Source organism: Epinephelus fuscoguttatus, linkage group LG9 (genome assembly GCF_011397635.1).
Source record: "Epinephelus fuscoguttatus linkage group LG9, E.fuscoguttatus.final_Chr_v1".
NCBI classification, from domain to species: domain Eukaryota; kingdom Metazoa; phylum Chordata; class Actinopteri; order Perciformes; family Serranidae; genus Epinephelus; species Epinephelus fuscoguttatus.
This window is the reverse complement of record NC_064760.1, coordinates 29,988,871-30,008,795: the sequence shown is the minus strand read 5'-3', so window position 1 is coordinate 30,008,795 and position 19,925 is coordinate 29,988,871. Positions and strand designations below refer to the sequence as shown.

At 40.1% G+C, this 19,925-nt stretch overlaps 1 protein-coding gene across 2 annotated transcripts in view; it reads right to left on the bottom strand.

The window, feature by feature from the left end:
• Positions 1-19,925, bottom strand: part of ctnna1 (catenin (cadherin-associated protein), alpha 1) — an 88,598-nt gene that overhangs the window by 19,773 nt on the left and 48,900 nt on the right. For both annotated transcript variants that reach the window (XM_049586349.1, XM_049586348.1), the window contains exons 10-15: positions 14,976-15,068; positions 13,157-13,313; positions 12,142-12,342; positions 8,663-8,814; positions 5,041-5,151; positions 2,229-2,410 (exon numbers count right to left, since the gene is read on the bottom strand). In XM_049586349.1, the coding sequence (XP_049442306.1) occupies positions 2,229-2,410; positions 5,041-5,151; positions 8,663-8,814; positions 12,142-12,342; positions 13,157-13,313; positions 14,976-15,068 (896 nt within the window). The remainder of the gene's footprint in view (positions 1-2,228; positions 2,411-5,040; positions 5,152-8,662; positions 8,815-12,141; positions 12,343-13,156; positions 13,314-14,975; positions 15,069-19,925) is intronic.

Genomic DNA, 19,925 nt, shown 5'->3' with positions numbered 1-19,925 from the left:
AAATAAAAATTACAGGGTTCTGTGTGACCCCAGTCGGATCCCTGGCTGTGTTAGTATTTGAAACTCTGCTACAGCTTTGCAGTATTGTGCCGCTTTGGCCAAGGAGACGGGATCTTTGACCCATTCAGAACATGAAGATAGAGAGGCAGCATTTCGTCGTCATTACGGATGTGACTCAGAGTTAGGCACAAAATGTCCTCTGAGTAATTCACTTGAAATTTTAAAAAGGCACAGTCATACAAATACAGTCAGGCGCAAATACAGTCAGCTCGTCGAAATGTCTCCTCACATCCTCCACACACACCAACACAAAGGCACTCACACTGTGTGAGCTAGACGATCATGCAGAGATAGAAATGCTGTCCAGCCCTCATCAGAGTGTGTCAATATTACTGCACCCAGTGACAAACTCCACTGTCATGTAGACACATGCATGCACACTACCATGAGCACATGTACAGAAATAGATTATAAAAAAACAATATCCTACACATTCTATTAGGTGTGTCTGTTCTCCTCTCTTGTGTTTTTAAGGGTCCAATGTGTAGAATTTAGGGGGATGTATTGGTAGAAATGGAATACAATACAATAACTATTTTGTCTTCAGTGTAAAATCACCTTAAAATTATAACTGCTGTGTTTTCATTGCCTTAGATTGAGCCATTTAGATCTACATTCGGAGCAGGTCCTTGTCTACATAGGCCATGTTGCACCGCAATGTTTCTACAGTAGCCCAGGGCAGACAAACCATACAGTGGGCCTTTTGCATTGGCCATCGTAGTCAGCAACCCCGGCATGACATGAGCGCCGGAAAAACACGGATTTGTCAAAGTGAAACTGCTTTATTCAGTGTTTTTACCGGTTTGAATATGTTTGTCTTGAAGAGAAAGAGACCTCTGCCAATAAAATGGCTATCACTAAAAACCTCCTGAATGCCTGGAAGGTCTGGTGATTACATTATTCCAGGTGCTTGGCTAATGGCCATCTCCGACACGCCAAGCAGCATCGGTGAAATGCTGATTTGTAATGTGAATCTGCTTAATTCATGTTTTGACTGGTTTAAATCAACAGGTCTGTTTGTTTTGGAGAAGAGAAGACCTCTGTGGATAATTTGGCTCCCAGTAAAAACCTCCTGAACAATGAATAATAAATCTTACACAACGTTCTGTTAAGGTGTTACGAACAGCACTTAGAAAAACAAACATTTTACGATATCAGAAATCATTACATAAATATGGTCCAGACAAGAGTGTTGATTATCTTGGGAGCGACAAATTGATTTCAATCCTGTTTTAATTTTGGTGGTGGTGACATCCTTTTGTTTACATTTGGATCAGTGATGCTATAAAACCTATGTAATGTTAATTAAATCCAAATACATTTTTCATCTCTCTCAAGTAGTTGTTTACACCGTCAAGATTTGACCAAACAACAGCTTTTCTGCAGAATCAATACTTCTGAAATATGAAAGAAGTTTTCAAGTTTTCATCAAATATCCTGCTTGTAACCACAGATTTCAGACACTGATTATTAGAACAGACATATTTTGTAGCCACATTTACAGCAAAGAGGTTTTATACTATACCACCACACATCATGAGTCCTAACATTGTTTTTTTGTTTCAACCATTTCTCTTTCATCTTTATTGTCTTAAAACCCTGACAAGGGTGACTGTGGCATCCCTGTAGCAGCTCTGCTGAGTGAAACTGTCCATTTAAGATTTACAGTGCACACCCAGCTTTATTCGTGTACCAGAGAGAAGGAGATTTGATGCACTGCTTATGGTTGTGCATATTAAGATTAGGGGAGGAAGGAAAAATAATCAAGGAGAAAATCCTACCTACAGTGCTGCTTAAGGAAAATGAAGAGCGTTGATGCATGAACAGTGGTGTTAAACTGGGTGCACAGTATTGTGCAGATACGGGCAAATGTTGGGAAACAAATGTGGGCTTATTGGGCGATTGTATTTGGCTTAGCTTAAACATGCATTCTGTCTTGGAGGCATTTTGCTTGAATTGCACAACTTTTGGAATATTAATGTGAGGACTGCAAGATGACATATGCATATCGGCCCCCGTGACACGGACTGCAAACTTAAAATGGGCAGCCATGCTACAAACCATTCATTCTGAGGCCAGGAAATGATCTGCAAATACAAAATTGGCCATCATTTGCTGGGGGAGAAAAATGGCTCTGGATGTGAGCCAAGCTGTTAGTCCAAACTCACCTGGTGAAGTCTGTCATCTCCATCATGATCATGCACATCTGCTTAGCCAACACAATGATGTCATTGCCACTGTCATCCCACTTGGACACCTCAGCGTCCAGCTTGCTCTTCTCCTCCTGGAAGCTAGCCACCTGTTCTGCAATCTTCGCCTTCTGCTCCTGGGGCAACTGAGCCATGATGGCCTGAAGGAGGAATTATGGAAAGCGTTGAGGGTTAGCGCACGAGACCTCAACATACTGTTACAGAGGCTACTTCTGTCTCTGGGGAATTTGTTTTACATCATCTCCTATGGTTTCCTTGGATGCACACATGTTGTTTTGCCAGGCATGAGCATAGTGTTGTTTGAGATAAAGGCAGAGGACCACTGTGGTACTATGATGCACTACACTACTGTGCTCCTATTTTAACTTTTTTCACACATTCTTCCTGTTCGTTTTTTTAACGATGCTAAAAGACCACTTTATTAGGTACACCTAGAGAGTCTGAAGCAATCAGTACAACAACTCTGCCATAGAGTCCTTCATTTACAAAGCTTATAATGTTGGGTTTTTGTTGAAACCTTCCTACAAGTGTTCCATGTGATATTTCTTATTGAAGTTGGAGTTGGTGATGTTGTATTCAACTGCGTTCTATGGAATTGTGTTTCTTTGTAATGGCAGAATTCATAGCTGAGCTCTTGTATTGGGTTGCATTAGATTTTACAGGGTTGAGTATATATTTATTAAGACAGTCACTTTTTTTTCACTGATAGTGTTGAATTTTATCTATCAAAATGCATACTAAGCATGTAGGAATGAAATCTTAAGACTGAAAAATGACTACAAGAATTGTTTCATGTCCTCTCTGTAAATAAATGTCATCACCACCAGTGCTCTAAGATGGACATTTCGCTGATTGGCCCAGGTTAAGTGAGGACTGTAATCTTTTTTCAACTACAAAAGCTGGGTTCAAAAGGAGGTTCACGGGCACTAAGTAATATTATGTGACATCTTACGGAAAAAATATACATCTATTGAACCCTGTGCCTCCGGCCACTGACGAAGATCAATATAAGGGCATTTGTTTAGCGGTACTTAATATCATGTGCAAATGTGTTTAGCACCATCTCTAGCTATCCTCCTGGGCTTGATGGTTAAAGGGCAGTTTCCAAACAGGCAATCAGACATTCAATGAATGAGCTTGTGAGGCCAAAGTGGGCAGACGCTTAAGAGCAGGAAATCGAATATCATCGCACGAGCGTTCATTCCATTACTGGTAAATAGGACTCTCTCTCTAGAGTCAACTAAGCTTGAATAAAGCAGTTCAAGGCCGTGCAAAGATAAAAAGCCCCTACATAGTGAAACAGCCACATAATCATTGGTGATAAAAACAAAAACAAACAAACAGCATGTAAATGTACTAATGGATCACTCCACCATTAGGGCTATTTGAGATTCATTTATTAATCTGTATTTTTAAACATTTTAATTCCCCTCCTCTATGACGAGGGCAAAACATAGCTGACTTATTATCTGCTGAGAGTCTCTGAACCTTCAATATATCAACCACCAACGCAAACCCACTGGTTCAGACTGGGGCCTGATATATGAATATAAAATAAAAAATAAACAAAACAGATGGCATAGATGATTGAAATTTGAGAAATTCTGAGCATTTAATACTGAAAATAATAATTTGCTGTGTTTCTCCTCTCATCAGAGCCATAAGGGCTGAAGCCAGAGGGAATGAAGACATCATGGACAGATACACAGTCTGTTGTAGGACCAGAGGCTGAAGTATCTTTTAAAGACGAGAACTTATTTAACATCTTTGAATTGTGGTTAACAACTGTTTAACACAGGAAGTGAGACACAGTTGTAAACAAGACTTGTATGAGGAGAACTTTGGGTCAAGTTAGTTATGGTGGCGTTAAGCCAACTTTCTGTGACCTGTTAACAGTAAGTATGCGAGCAGTGTTTCAGAAAGCAGTGTCTTTGACAACATTAACATGAGCGCACTGTTACAAAAGGACCATTGATTAATCTTGTTATTTCAAAAGCTACAGCCTTATTAGTCTGAGTGGGTGGAAGGTTGCTGCAGAGATCAGCCTCTCATTGGGCGGAACGAGCCACCCGCTGAAGTCCCGCCCTACCACCTCCAGTTGTGTAGCAGTTTTCAACCGTTTTCAACACGTCCTTTACTAACTTTTGCGGTGTTTGATCTTGCGGGGATGTAGCCATTTTTCTGCCATGGTTTGCATCCTGTAGGTGATATTTTTGTGGGCGTGTTACACCAAAACCTGTTTCCCCCCCAGCAATATTTCTGCAAGCGCACCGTTGCTGTGGCACCACCCAGAACGATTGTGATTGGTTGAAAGAAGTACAAGCAGCCGGGGTGTTTTTTTCTCCAATCTCAAAGTGAGAGTCAGCCCAGCCAGACCTTTCTTTTTTTGAGAAAGGTCTGGTGAGCGAGACTACAGCCTTATGAATGAGATATCAAATTGCTCTTCTGGTTATGTAGTATTCTGAACCGTGTATTGTACAAGGCAAGTGATAACATTTTTTCTCTAATGCGTCATCAAACATTATTCAACTCAATGTCCAAAGCATGTGATCATCTTCAAGTACGCTTCTGTTCTGTGGGGCACTAGTCACTGCAATCTGCTATGGACATTATCAAAAAACATAAATGTGTGTACTTTTAATATGTATATGCGTTTTTCCTTCGCACATATCTCATATTTCTCATCATATCTTACAACCAAGGGTTTTAAAGGCAGAAGATGAGACTCAGGAATGTTTGTAAATACAACAAAAATTGATGGACATCTTACCCGTGCACTCTGCCCAGCAATGAGCTGGTCATCCTCTGTCTGCACACTGGTCCTGCTGCGAACATCAAAGTCTTCGGTCTCAAAGTCGGAGTCGTCCAGCTCCTCTGGAGTCTGTAATGGATCGACAGAGAAGTAGAACGAGGCAAAGGGGGAGACAAGAAAGGTGGGGAGAAGAAACAAGGGAAAAAGGTCAGGAGAGGCAGTTAGGTGTAAGCGAAGAACAAAAAATAATATTGGCATACTACACCCTTTTGAACACTATCAAATAACCAACCTGCTTACTATCTATGAGAAATGCCTTGATGCTGCCAGCCAGGGCAGCACCAGATAAATGTCTTGCTCCCCATAGCTTGGTAGAAGAAACTGTAAACTCTAAATGAATTTGTAAATCAAGTGTAATGTGCTGCCTGTGCATTTTGAGAGGGAAAATGAAGGTACAAGCTGGTATGAAACATATTGGGAGCAAAATGCTTCGGCATCCCATCTGTCGCTGCTATCTGCAGAAAGGCGGGTGAGGCATGACTTGTGCTCTTCACGAGTGTTGCTACTTCATCTCCGATCGTTCACCTCTGCCTTGGCTTTGAATGCAAAACAAGCTACAAGCAAGTATTTTTTCCCGTAAATATTAATATTCAAAAGAATTCTATCTCAACAGGTCACGCTTAAGGCAAAATACAATACTGATTGACAGGAAAATGTATTTGGTGGCGATATGGGCACAGGAGAGATGATGTGGACAGATAAAGGTGCATTATCACGCCTGTGCCGCTACTTGTGCTTATCCAGCTGTCTCAATACCTCCCTTCTGTAATGGATTTGGAGCCCTCATGTCTAAAAATAGCTGAAGGTCTCTGAACAACCTTACACTGCTTTATGAAATGTAGAGATGCTCTTGTTCTCAAGGGAATGGGGGTATGGTTTCAGATACAAAGCTGTAGTGACTCATAGGCATCTCTTTCAACCCAGACAATGCTGCTCAGTGGGGCAGAGATATCACCTGCTGTGGCCTGTGCAACAGATAACCTGTGAATGTGGGAGGCTCAGAAATGATAACCCGTGGTGGGCACCCAATGGGACACTACTGTAGAGAAGTGACAACAATAGCCTGCAGTTTAATTAAAAGGGGTTTTGTCAATGTGGTACTACTGGCACAGCAACTGAAATTTTAATACTGTTTTTCATGCTGTGGTAAAATATGTTAATCAATATTTAATTTTGTAATGTTCACACTCTACACAGTCTGAAAACTGAAACATCTAGTTCCACCTGTATTGTCTCTGTACGGCACATATGACCGCATGCTTTTTGAAGTGTAACAGTTGGGAGAGGACAGGGAGAGAGCTGAAATTACAGTATTGTGACAACTCTAGAAAGTAGGCTTTGGTGTTATCTGGTATTTGTGTCTGCTGATGTAGATGTGGACAAGACAGTCCAACAGTAAAATTGCCCTTTGCAATTCTCTTTGTGACATTTTTCTTATAGCGTCTGTGAGTAGAGCAGGGTTTTTTTAAGGACAGAGCCAGCGAAATCACCTTGGGCCATGACGCACTGCACAAATCATAAGGTAACGACAGCTGCCCCCTGTATCTCGCTGTCAGCAGCTCCCTGACTTTGAGACAGTTTGATGTCTGGGAGGCACATTCTCTTATGTCGCTGTAGGTGGGGAGAAGGCTCTGTCCGCTTGTCAAATATCCGAGGGATGTCCAACATAGGCTGCCTGTGCACCACTTACTGAGGTTAAAGACTTGTCTATTCTAAGCAGCCCCAGCCACACACTTGTCTGTTCTGATTTACAGAGTGGGCCACTGTGCCGCGCATGCACATGAGGGTTTTTAGAAAGATGGCTGGGCAGCAAGCGTGCAAACACGTGCGTGTGTGTGTTTGGATATACCCTCTAGAGAAGTTGTCTCATAGTGCTCAACTCAGCTGATCTGTAATATTTCATATTTATTTAGACTCAGAGCAGAACATGCCCAGTTTCACATGTAAACTATGCTACTGAACGACAGTTCAGCCAAGCAAACAGTTCTTCTAGATAGAAATTATTGTTTTTGATACACTTGTCTAATCTTATTACAAACAACAGCAATTAAGAGTGAGCTTAAGTAGACTGCTGTGCAGATGCTGCTGGAAATGCCATAACTACCCAGCTAAGCAGCTGAGGCACTTCCTGCTGAATAAACACCATAAATGTGATGATTACCTCATGCACCTGATCAAAAAAATTCTGGCATCACCCAGGGGGAACTGCATAATTTACCTTTATAAGATAATGGATGATGTTTGAGTTGAGTCTCATCATCTGCTCACAGTTCAGAATGGCAGAATAAATCTCACGAATTAATTATAAATAAGCAAGATTTTTCATAAATCCTCTGTTATTTTTAACACACGTGCACACACCTACACACCCACTAGGTAGCGCGCAGCCCGCCCCACAGGCCCAATGTTAACAGCTTAATCAATCTGGATAACAAGAGTGGAGCTGGGGCAGATGGAAAGTGAATGTAGTTCTCTGGCTCGCAGTCCAACTCAAGAATGCTAATTAAAACCTCCGTCTTAAATCAATTGCTTATTATAATGCAAATACTGCATAATGGCCCCTCTCTCATTTGGTTCTTGTCTGTCTGAGCAGCATTATTCATGGGAGCCCAGGCACAGTTTTGGAGCACCACTGTCAACACAAAATGTGCTGTCAAGACTAATGATTCCAATTCAAAAGACTAAAGTGTTGAAAATAATGGAAGATGGCATAATACAACCAACCAGCACATTGTATCTCCACGTAGTAAATACATAATTAGGTACTGCTACACATGAGATGCCGTTTAAACAAATCCACTGCTTAATATACACAAAATCTAATTTGGCAGTGCTGAGTAGTCAAACTAGTTATACTATAAAGCCTTAAGAACTATCCATTTCTTTTTATAACTGGGGCGGGTTTTGTTGTTAGCTCATTGTCAGTCAATTAGGTACCCAACTACCATCTGTCTCAGTTATAGTTCTACTCAAGCAAAGGCCATTAACCCACAGACAACTAGGGCTGTTGTTGCACTAGATTGCAAGTCTGGTCAATTAGGTCTGCTCTTGCATGAGACAAGTTAATCATTGGTTTCTTGGACTGCACGCATATACAGTTTCTCACATACCATTAAAAACACCATCTCGTGCACACACCAATGGCCATATAGTAGATATAATTACATTACATTACACTACAATAACCAAGGACTCTCACAAAGCTGTGGATTAGATGGCTTCTGTTGAAATGTTTTAAATTAAACTTCATCAAATGAACGCTTCCCATGGTAAATGAATTTCCACCTTTACTCAGAGCTTGTGTGGTTTTCAAGGGGTTACAGCTTTTTAATATGGCCAAAGGCAAACCTTTCTTTACATGAGAAAACATGCTGAAGTGGAACAGCATTTATTTACTCCTGACAGTTTCAACCGTGTCCAATGCTCTAGTGAGGAAAAGGTTGCACTCGCACTGTCTAGATTTAATACAGAACAGGGAGGAGAACAAAAAATATTTGTTTTTAAGCTCATGGCCCGGTGAAAATCAAGTAAGCTGCAGGAGCAGGGAGAAAAAAAAAAAAAAAAAAACAGTGGGACTTACTCGGATCATGAGGACAGCCTTGCGAATGTCGCGAATGCCATCATACACCAGACGGGACGCATCAATGAACTCATTCTCATCCACAGGTTGAGAGGGGTTTGCACTCAAGGCCTCCACTGCAGACTCCACTTGCTCTGTGAACCGTGGCATGACTGTTGAAGGTGAGATGAAGGGTGGGAGGAAGAAAGGAGGGAGAAAAACAATACTGATGAGGATCCACTCCAAAAAACACAAAGTGAAGGAAGGCACATTACTAAAGTAAGCATGGCATAACAGAGCAGACAGCAAGCACGAACCTTGACTATTCATGTATTTTATCACATGAATAGCTGAAAAAAAAAAAAAAAAAACACAGAGCGAGCTACATGTTGGAAAAAAACTGTCTGGCTACCATCTCCAACACAAATACAGAGCCAGTGGGTTTGTGAAAGCATTTGCACAGAGGTGAGAATTTCCCAGTGCATGGTGCCTCTGCTCAGCTTCCTTACCACTCCATATCTATGACATTTCTCCTGAGATTGCAGGTTATCAAAAGCTACTTGACATAAAACGTCAATGCAATCAGCCTTCTGGGGAAATTATATTTGAGATTATTATAAATGATCCCCTCAAAGATACTAATAAGGTCTGGTTCTGTTCTGTTTAAAAAAAAAAAAAAAAAAAAACTAAGAGGTTTCTCTTATTGTGCCAGTGAAGATAGTGGCCTCTGAATGATTAATTAAAAAGTGTAGTCATTACATTCAGCTTTGACAGATGGAATTTTGCACTGTTGGTCTGCTTACTTACAACCTTCTTGGGTTGCATGAGAAATAGGGAACAAAATGCTCAAGGGAACAGATTCCAGATTTAGCATGAAAGAGTTTTCCAACAGAAGGTTTCACAAAACTCTCCCAGCAGGCTTGTACTTTGCCCCATTGACAATATAATAACAGCTCCAGAGGGCTCTTCAGCACATCTGCATTAATAGTATTTCAAATACAGTATTTAGAATTCAGCTGGGCCTTCATGGGAGAGGCGTGCATGTAAGGATGCAGATGTGGAGGCCGAGAGCAGCAGGAGCAAGAAATAAGAAAGAGGATTTGGTTTTGTGCTTGCAGAATGTTCATAACCTGCAGGCTTCTGGGTGGAAATGATGTCAAAGAGAGAGCTGAGAATCTGGTAGTACTGTGATTATTACAGTGGCAGCGATCACTTCCCTCAACCTATTACTGATGAGTCTTTCAATTCACATCACATTCAAAGACAAAAAGCAGAAACAATGCACTGTCATTTGTGTCAAACGTACAGCTAATGAACTCCGCCAACTCTTAGTCGCATCTTTTTTTCTCAGTGGCACAATCCTTCTACTAAATCCATTAAATATAAAACATTAGCTCACATAATGTTTTTCAAAGAGATAACCTGTAGACAACTTGGGGAGTTTTTCATTGTGTTTAATATTTTTTATTCAGTCAGCCATCTAATTGAGACAAAGATAAGGTTTTTTATTATTCTAGTGTGTGGTGAAATACAGTCATGCTTTGGATTTGTCAATGTAGTTTGCTTCTTACAACTAGGATTCTTAATAAATGCACAATACATACCCAGGCATACCTGTTATTTTTATTTTCAAATTAATGACAAATGAAAGGAAAATCTATTTTGACATTGAGTCAGAAAGCATTCAAACCTACGAAATGACACACTGACTTATGAAATCCAAATTCTTTTGATATTCTTTTGATGTAAGTCTCTGAAACTTGACCCCGAGTCTACCTATAAAAAATGTAAAATTCTTGCAAGGTTACATGCACAAATACTTGCCTATATTTGTCACACAGATGACAGTGCATGTAAGAGCAGAAATTCTACATTAAAGAGCACCTCTGTTGGGTTTGAACCTGAATTCCATCACTATATTGTAGCGCCGACATGAGAAAATCTGACAAAAAGTCTCACGACAGTCTGTCTCCAGAGCTCACAGAAGAAATCCTGCTTGAGCTACAGCCTGCATTTCCTGATTTTTAATGGGCCCACCCTCGAGAGGACCAAGCCGTTTCCAAATCTGACAACCGACAAATCGCTCTGCCATCTTGTTAGCTTGGTACTGATGGAAGCTAACACAGCTCACACAAGCAGGCTGATAATGATATAGCACAAAATGCAGGCAAAAACAACTTCTATGATATAACTTGGGTTAAGATATTCAGGGCTATCTGACAACTGAACAGTGCCGGCTGTGCAGATTAGTAGTGTCAGTTGAGTCAGGATGGTTGGATCTCACAATGCAGCATTCATAATAAATACAGGGAAGGGCAGAAAACAAGCCTCAACTTCTCTGAACAGAAAATTGCACTTTACAAGACAATTCTGGAGGTATCAGAAAAATGTTTTGCTTTTTTTTTAAAATGCCAATAACATTCAAAGTTGAAACAGCAGTCACAGGAAAGACAAAAGCTGTAACTAAGGCTTAAAGAGCAAAACCAGACTCGTGAAGCCAGACCTATCCCATACGCCAGTGCTAGAGAAAGGTCTGGAAGCACACATTATCATTATGCTACTGGGCACAGAAATGCTTTGGCTTGTTTGTATTTCTTTAAACCAATCACAATCGTCTTGGGCAGGGCTAAACCCAGGATGCAACAATGATGCCTTTGCAGAATAGTGTCGGGGGGAATTAGGTTTGGTGGACATTTGGGGAGGCGAGCAATGTCATAAAAACCACTAATTCTTTGCAAAAGACCTTTACTGATAAGTGGGTTTTTTTAGCTAATTGGACCTGTTTAAACCACAGAAGATTTGCTAGCTGTATGTGGCTCTTGTAGAACATTATTATGATGATATTACAGAAGCTGATTTGAAGTTGAACTGATGAGTATATTGGTGAAGTCACTGTCACTGGTGCATGCCGCTGCCAGGATCAAAAGATGTGGCATATCAACTCCACCTAGCCCTGTCAGGATGCCAGCTGGAATAGTGGGGCGATAGCAGGTTTATACCCACAGTCTACTTTGGATGAATCAGACTACACAAAAACTAACATAAGGCACTGTTTTAGGTATAAAGTGGACACAATACCACCCGCATCAAAAGACAGATGGGTTCAGATAATTTTACACATGCTGAATTCAAAATGAGAAATCAACAATTAGTATAAAAGTCAAGGAAGGTTGGCAATGTCCACCATGCCTGCCTTACTGACACAGACACTTTCAGAATCGGTAAAAAATAAGGTAGGAAAGTTTCTCATCACACAAGTTATATTAATATAAAGCATAGTGTCTCCTTTTCTTGCCAATGTGCAGAGTCAAAACAACAAAACAGCTAAGACTAGGGCAAAACATGCCACAATGACTCAGAGTAATCCTGCTGTGTGAAAGTCTAACAGTTGTAATCATCTGAATTCTCTGTTATAATTAAATCATCTACATATATGTAAATGCAGTCTTTTGGCTGGTGACTATTCTTTGGCTCATCATATGATCCAGTTTCTGCAATACCTGTGTCAGTGAGGAGCTTGGTGGCCTCCAAAACCTTCTCTGTGTAGATTCCAGGCTCATAATTGTCCATTTCAGAAGTGACCACATGGACGACTCTGGCAGCACGGCCTCGAATAGCCCCAGCAGTACGATCCAAACCATCAACATCCTTCTCCTGCAGAGCGATGACACACTTATTCACATCCTCCAGGATGTGGTTCTCTGGGGACATAAAACAATGTTGCAGTTAGTAGTGTACACTTTGTATTACTCAAACACTTTAATCCAAATATGCCATCAGCCTGGCTGTATGCAAAGTGGTTAGAGAGGAAGAATAACTTAGGACAGTATTTTAGTTTTTTTCCATCCAAGACATGCTTTACTCAAAGATGAAGCATGTTTATATGAGTAATAATGAGAAAAAGCATAGAGTCAGGGAACCCTCAGCCTTCATTCTGTGTTTGCATAGACCTCAAATTAAGAGGGCCACTGGGAAACTCTAGTGTAGGATGGGGAGGGCCGAAGACAAATTCTCAGTCTGCTTATTAATGGGCAGCCTGTAAAATGCAAATGTCCACTGTGTAAATTACAGTCTGTCCTTGGCTAGAGGTGAGAGAAGTCACTCTACTTAATGCTTAACGAGAACTCTTTAAGGCTATGCCCGACAAACCATTTGTGCGCTTTAACACACGTGACAGGATGTCAATTTCAGACGTAGTGCTGCTGATGCTTCAGTGCTTTTCTCTGTAGAGCCTAATCAGCCTCTGTATGTATGGCTCTCATCAGAAAAGACTAATACCACAGATACTTTACAGCCGTTTTTACCTCCTCTTAAGAATGGTCTTAAGTGCTTCGTGCAAATTTATCTTAATACAAACCAAAAGCGCTGTCAGCCAATCAACAGTGCATTGTTTTCACATTTTAAAAAAAAAAAAAAAAAAAAAAAAAAATCACAAACCATCAATGATCATTCCAACAGTATGAAACACTTATTTTGTTGCTGCATGGACATGAAATGCAAATAACGGCCACTCACCAGAAACACAAAGGAAGTCATCAATTGATGTTATATCATCAACAGCATCGGTGAGGACGCGGACCTGCTTCTCCCACGACTCCTTGAACAAATCCATATTGTCCTGGGCCACCTTACTGTTGGGCTTGGCAGCAAGGGCTAACGCTGCATTAATCACCTGTAATCACCCAATTACAGCCATTAAAGCTCCATTACAGCATAGCCCTCAGCCACAACATTAGCATAGGTTGATTGCACGAAGCCCCCTACTCTCCCACCGCAATGTTGGGACTGCAGCATGAAGCCAATTCATTCCTGGGAGTGATTACAGACACTGAGTGTTTTGAAGGATTGAATGAAATAAAACTAATAGCTGCTTGTTTTTGGGGAAGAAACATCTGTGAATATCAAAGCCCAGGATGAATGGGAGTCATTAGATGAGATTAAAAGGAGCGGTGGCAGCATAGAGGGGCAAGCTGGCAACACTCAGAGGTACAGATGAGGGACTGGTAGTTAAAATGGTAAGTGGTATGAAAAGATGGGCTCAGTGATGGACACATGGATAACAAGACTTGAGGTATTGAAGTTTTTCCTATATCCGCCCCTTTATCCACTGTAGTGTATGTGAAATTCAAATCACAAAGTTGTCTCTGATACTTATAATTATGCTCCTAAACTAGGGATGTCAACAGTTAACCATTGATCAGTTAACCGGCAAGAACAGTTTGACCGGTCACAGATGTCAGTCCACGGGTTAATTTTGCTACTGCACCGTGCACTACGCAGGTCTGCTGGGAGCTAGCTAGAGGCACAGCTCATTCAGCAATTACTGGGGTAAAATGACAGACCAAATGGTGTTCAAAGAGTCCAGCACATGGAAGAGATTTGAAGTGGGGGCTCAGAAAGTGTGTGAATCAATGCACTCACATAAAAACAAAAACACTGTCACTATAAAGAACCACAACAGTTTAACTTTCCATTCTACTTCACTTGTTTCAATTTTCCCATTGTCTTTATCTAATGTATTTGTTTCACAATCTAACAAAGTGAGCTGCTCCATGTAAACAGAGCGCCCTGACTTGTATCATGCACTATTCTTGTAATTTAATTCATATGACTCTAATTGGCCTTTAGAGACATACTCTGTCAGTATTTTATTCCTCTGTTGTGTGCAGAACCTCTTGATATCGGGGGAGGGGGGGTAAACACGTCCATGTCGCTGCACTGGCAACTCATTATCATTATCATTATCTCTAAATATGCCTCTTTTTGTGTGGCATGTTTGTGACTATTTTCCATATTCTATTTAATTCTATTATTGTTAAAAATGAATACACTGTGGGAAGAAAGACAACACCCACACACAGTTTTGTGTCCAGTTCACTCCAGCACCTCTAGCACAAATGCAGAATCACAGCACTGAAAGATATTAGACTACAGTGTATTCACACCACCCTGATTTAAAAGAAAAGAAAGCAAGGTCTATTATTTGCATTAGCCAACTCTGACTTTGGAATTAATTTGTTAACCCAATCAAAATGTAACAATTGCAAAAAGTAGAATATTGTCCTAATCTAGTTATGAAATACTTAACATCATGTAAGTAGGCCTTAGTTGAAGTCTTTATGTCAAAATTATGAACTTATTTTTTTTCTTTTTTAAGAAACATTGGAGCTGCAATTTTAATTAGTCTGCAATTAGTGAAGCCACTGTGTGTATGAACTCCATTTTTCATACTGGCAGCTCCCAGTGCGAGTATTAAAAGCTAATGTGGAAGCCTCTCAAAGAGCTGCACAATCAATGAGATGGGCGGAAGTTGGAGGCAAAAACAACAAGGTACCTGGGGGCAAAGAGTTTCCAGTTGAGATGCTGCCATGCGGACCAGTTTCACTCCCTCTTCATTGTTGGAGATGGAGCATGCCAGGTTGGCCACCTAAACAGTAAGCACACACACATCTATTTTAGCCGCAGACAGGGACTCCGACACAGTCTTATTTGGAGAAAAACAAAGAAAGCATAATTAAACTTAGAGGAGAATCCCTAACCCAGGCTACCATAATGAACTTATCTATCAGAAATGGAGCAGCTCTGCAATACAACCAATCCCTGTGGAATACAAACCCACTGCTGAGGATTAATTTATAAAGCTGCTAAAATGATACAATATGAGAGCATGGGGGGGGGGAGAAGCGAGAGGGAAAACAAAAGCTAAGCTGGTGGAAGAATACCGGCAGATAAAATACAACTTTTGGATTTGTTTCCCAAAAAATAGACAATTTCTCCAAATGTAAATGTAAGTTGTAGCTGGTGACTCAAGGACGTGGTTATTCTGTGACTAAATCACAAGGCTGCCAGATTGCCATTACGCTCCTGGATCAGAGAGGCAAATATTCCTGACACTTTCAAAACGAGTGAGAACTGGAGTGCTGAGCGAAGCAAGTCTTCCCTGCAGCTGCCAACATTTATGGTTTGTGAGTATATTTCCTTGTATTGACCAACAAATCAAGCTCCCCCACAATTATTTCTAAATATTCTTGCATCTCCCCGAGTAACATTATGCATCTACTCATATTCACAGAAATTTAGGTCAGAGACTTTAAAGATTCCCATTTGTTGGTTGGGATGTGTTGGCAACAATGCTGAAACAGAATGCCTGTGATGTGAGAAACTGTGCCAGAGTGGGATTATCCAATGGACAGAAAATGTGCTGAAACATAATCAATTACAAAGGCAAAAACAACTCTTGATTGCACTACAGCAGGAACAAGGACTGAAAAGGGTTTTTTTTTTAACAACCTGGATCTTATTTCCGTAGCTTTGGCCATCAATCTGTTCAATTTTAATCACTAATTTAACCATTGAGATCTGGGTCACGCAACAAAATAATCTGCAAGAGTATTAGGGATGCACCGAATGTAAAATTCTGGGCTGATAGCGATGTTTAAAATAACAATATGGCCCATATGGACACTGATGATTTTTGTATTTATTCCCCTTTTTGTTTCAGGAAAACTAAGAACTCTTCATTATGAATGAAATAGTTTAAAAGTTTTAAAGTCAGTCAAGGCACTTTTCTTTGAATAAGGACAAAATCATACACATTTATGAAACAACCTTTAATAAAACCGCCTTTTTACCATACATACGCTGTCATAATTCCCTCTCTAATATCTATTTTATATTGTTGTGAGAACATCAACAAATTTCCCTTTCAAACAACCGTATTTAGTGAAGTTTCTCGTCAAAAGATTACATTTAAAATCATCATGATAACATTCTAATTTATCTTTGGCAAATACTCATTTTACCGAGTAGAGCTTTAACGCATCATAATGTAACTCATTGCAACCTTCATAAGCTGTTAGTTGAGGTCACAGGCTGCTAACAGCTAACATTTACTAGCGCTTCTCCTGCTGAATTCAACACAGATTGTTCTGGATGCTTACAATGCAGCATTATCAGGGCAACAATAGGGTGTGTCCCTTGATGCGTCAATGGTGAGTTTACTGCGTCCTTTCATCGTGAAGGCGTACCAAAGAAGATTTCTGTTCGTCCCAAATGTTTTTACTGTCACCAGGATGCTGGGACGCCATTAGTCACAAGCCCTGCTTTTTAGCCTGCACAAAACTGATGAGACACAACAGATATAACACCAGCCACTGCCATCGGTGATTGCTATCTTATTTGACGATAGGCCAGTGGCAGTCAGCGAGGCAAATATGGTCCGATACTGATATGTGGCTGATAATTCAGTACACCCCTAAAGAATATCATATAAGTTGAAAACATCAACTTAGTTTTACCATAATACTATAAACGTGAGTGCAAAAGAATTGTCAGATTTGATCATACACTGTATTTAAACACCACATGCATTCACAACTATGCAAGTTCAACTGGACAAAGCTTAAATAGAGAGTTGCCTTTGATCAAATGGATGTTAACAATGCACAGCAGGGGTATTCATTTTAATATTTGTAATCATTTTCTCTTCAAAATAAGAAGGGAAACTTGCTCATGTTTGCCCTAATGAACTCTACTGGGGTCTGGCATCTTAAGATTTAAACTGGTAGATAAAATGCTATTATAAAAGCACAGAAATGTGGGCCATATTCTTGAAAATCAGACCCAGGTTGTATAAAAATAAATAAATAAATGAAAAGAATTTTCCATTAAAGCACTGGTGGTGGAATGCATCACTGGCTGCAAGAGTGGCAGAGTGAATGAGAGTGTGAAAGATCCTCTCCTCCTCCTCAGTCTCTTCAATTCTACAAGAAGATGCCCACCCCCCACCTCAAAAATTCCTAAGCAATTTTGCTGATGAGAAGCACTTATTCCACTGCACCGGTGAAGCACTGAAACATTGATATAAACACATCCTACATCACTATGCAAACACATGCGGGGACCACAGGGAGAGCATTCAGTAACCCGAGAGGAGGGGTGAGAGAGCGGTTACATAAAGAAAAACTGGCACTTTATGGAGAGACCTGTGTTTTCACTTTCATGATCTTTCACATAAGCTTTCTCTTACTCTTACTATGATACCACTGGGAGTGCAGCCATTTCAGCACAAAGGGACTGTGGGGGAAGCCAGACAAAAAAAATTTCTTCCCTCAAGTCAAGTAATGCTATTCCACTTGTCATGGTGTAACCATACCATTTAAAGTGTCAGGGGAGTCACAGTTTACCAAGTCTGTGCAAACAATCATCAAAATGCTGAAGTTTTAATTCTTACTTTCTTTCCAAAGAAAAAACATAATAACAGCTTTATCGGCTACAAAGTTAAACCAACCTATACTCCTGCACCAGTATGTATTTCACTCAACGACAATGAACATGTCACATCACTTGAAATGAGTAAGGGCCAGTAATTCAATTATGCTGCTGAGGCAGATACAAAAAGGAAGGACAGTCCTATAAACTTTATACTTACAGCTTTATCACTGTGTACCGTTTTACCACACCATCTCTTTAACTACCGTCATCGCACACTTGCATTGTAGGAATGCTTTCTGTGTGAGTCTATGTGTAACATGATGGATATTATGTCCGTTTCAATAGATGAGATGACATACACGCGCACCACTACCATCTCATTATTCCAACATTGTGCAATAAAAGCAGGTTCAATGAATCAGTGTGTCATGAATATCATGCAAAATAATATGTATCCGTCTTAATGAGGCAACTGTGAAATGCTAAGAAAATGCAGACAGAAAGCTCGAGAAGGTATAGCCACACAGGGTTAGATACCGGATCGTAAATATTTCCCCTTGGCTGCCAGGAGAGGAGAGAGGACAGGAGGAGAGGCGGGGGAAAGAGGAGAATGTGTTTTGGAAGCTAAATATGCAATGTCATCATTGTGTTAAATGAAATCAGAGGTAAAAATCTGTAGCTGTAATTCTTTTTTTAGCAACTCTTAATAAAAAGGTTGACAAAAGTCACGCTTGAAAACTGAGAAGGATTCAGCTTATGCTAATGTAATTTTATTTTTAACAAAAACATATATATATTCCATTATTCTATCAGTGGAGGAAAGGAATTAGACTTCAACAATGAGATATTTATCATACTATTAAATAAAGAAATGTAAAAACACCTAATTATATGAGAGTTATGTAAGGGTATTTACTGTTAAAATTCAGAGGAGGGTTCCCCCTGGTATATTCTGACAGTTTCCACTGCTGATTACACTATTCCACTGGATCACTGGTCACACCTCAACGGAGCCATCTGTGCATCTTCACTTGTCATGTTGCAAATCTCTCAGACTTATAGCGTCTTTTCACTCCAAAGCTCATAATCAAAGCAGAATGTGCAGACAAAACCAACATCAACTCATCTAAATAACACAAACTAACATTTCTAATCCCTTTTCCTGGTTGAGAGCATCAAAGAAGACATTACATGATGACATTATAAATGCTGTATATATTGGACTGTTTTCTAGGCTACATCGTTTCTCTGATAACTCAGTGCTAAAATCTTCACATCGTCCTGAGCACCCTAGAACCTATAAAAACATGGCCTTAAGGCAAAACTAAACTCAGTCTATTTTTTCCCCACTCTTAAGATGATGCATTTCATTGTATAAAGATGCCTAGTAATGGGCGCGCACTAAACCATTGGATTTGGTAATAAATGGCAATACGAACATTTATTGCCATCGTTTCCTTTCAGATGTTTCTACATTTGAACACAAAGTGAATAGATTATGAACGCAATGTGGAATATTTCAGCTCAAGTCCCAAGAGCAAAAGGCTATAGTAGTGGCAATGGCTGTTGCCAGGTCAAATAATCTTAATTTAATTCATTTAGAGATGAAGTGAACTTTGTCATCATTACAATTACAGGGTGTTGTTTGATAGCTTACACAAAAGGAGCATCAGCAGGATTTGACACTTCAAGCAAATGAGTCCAATACAGTCAAACCTGTAATTATGCTTTATTTTATCATATAAATACTAGGTTTCAGAGTAATGGTGAATGTGGGTCAGTCATGATGTTGCTTTCAAACAAATGTGTGTATGACCTAATGGACCATTTGCCTTGAGGCAGCCTACACATGCACAACTCATGATGTCATTCAAACAGAGCTGTTTCTTCCTCTGAATCAGAGACATGCTGCAGCTGCATTTAAAATATATTCATTCCCTTATGTGATGATGAACCAAACATTTTGTCGCTCCTCGCTCTGGACATTGTGACTCCATTCATTTGCATCTCTAGCATTTGGCAGAGGCTCTTTTCATGAGCAACTTACACCACCGTTCAATACCGACTCTTG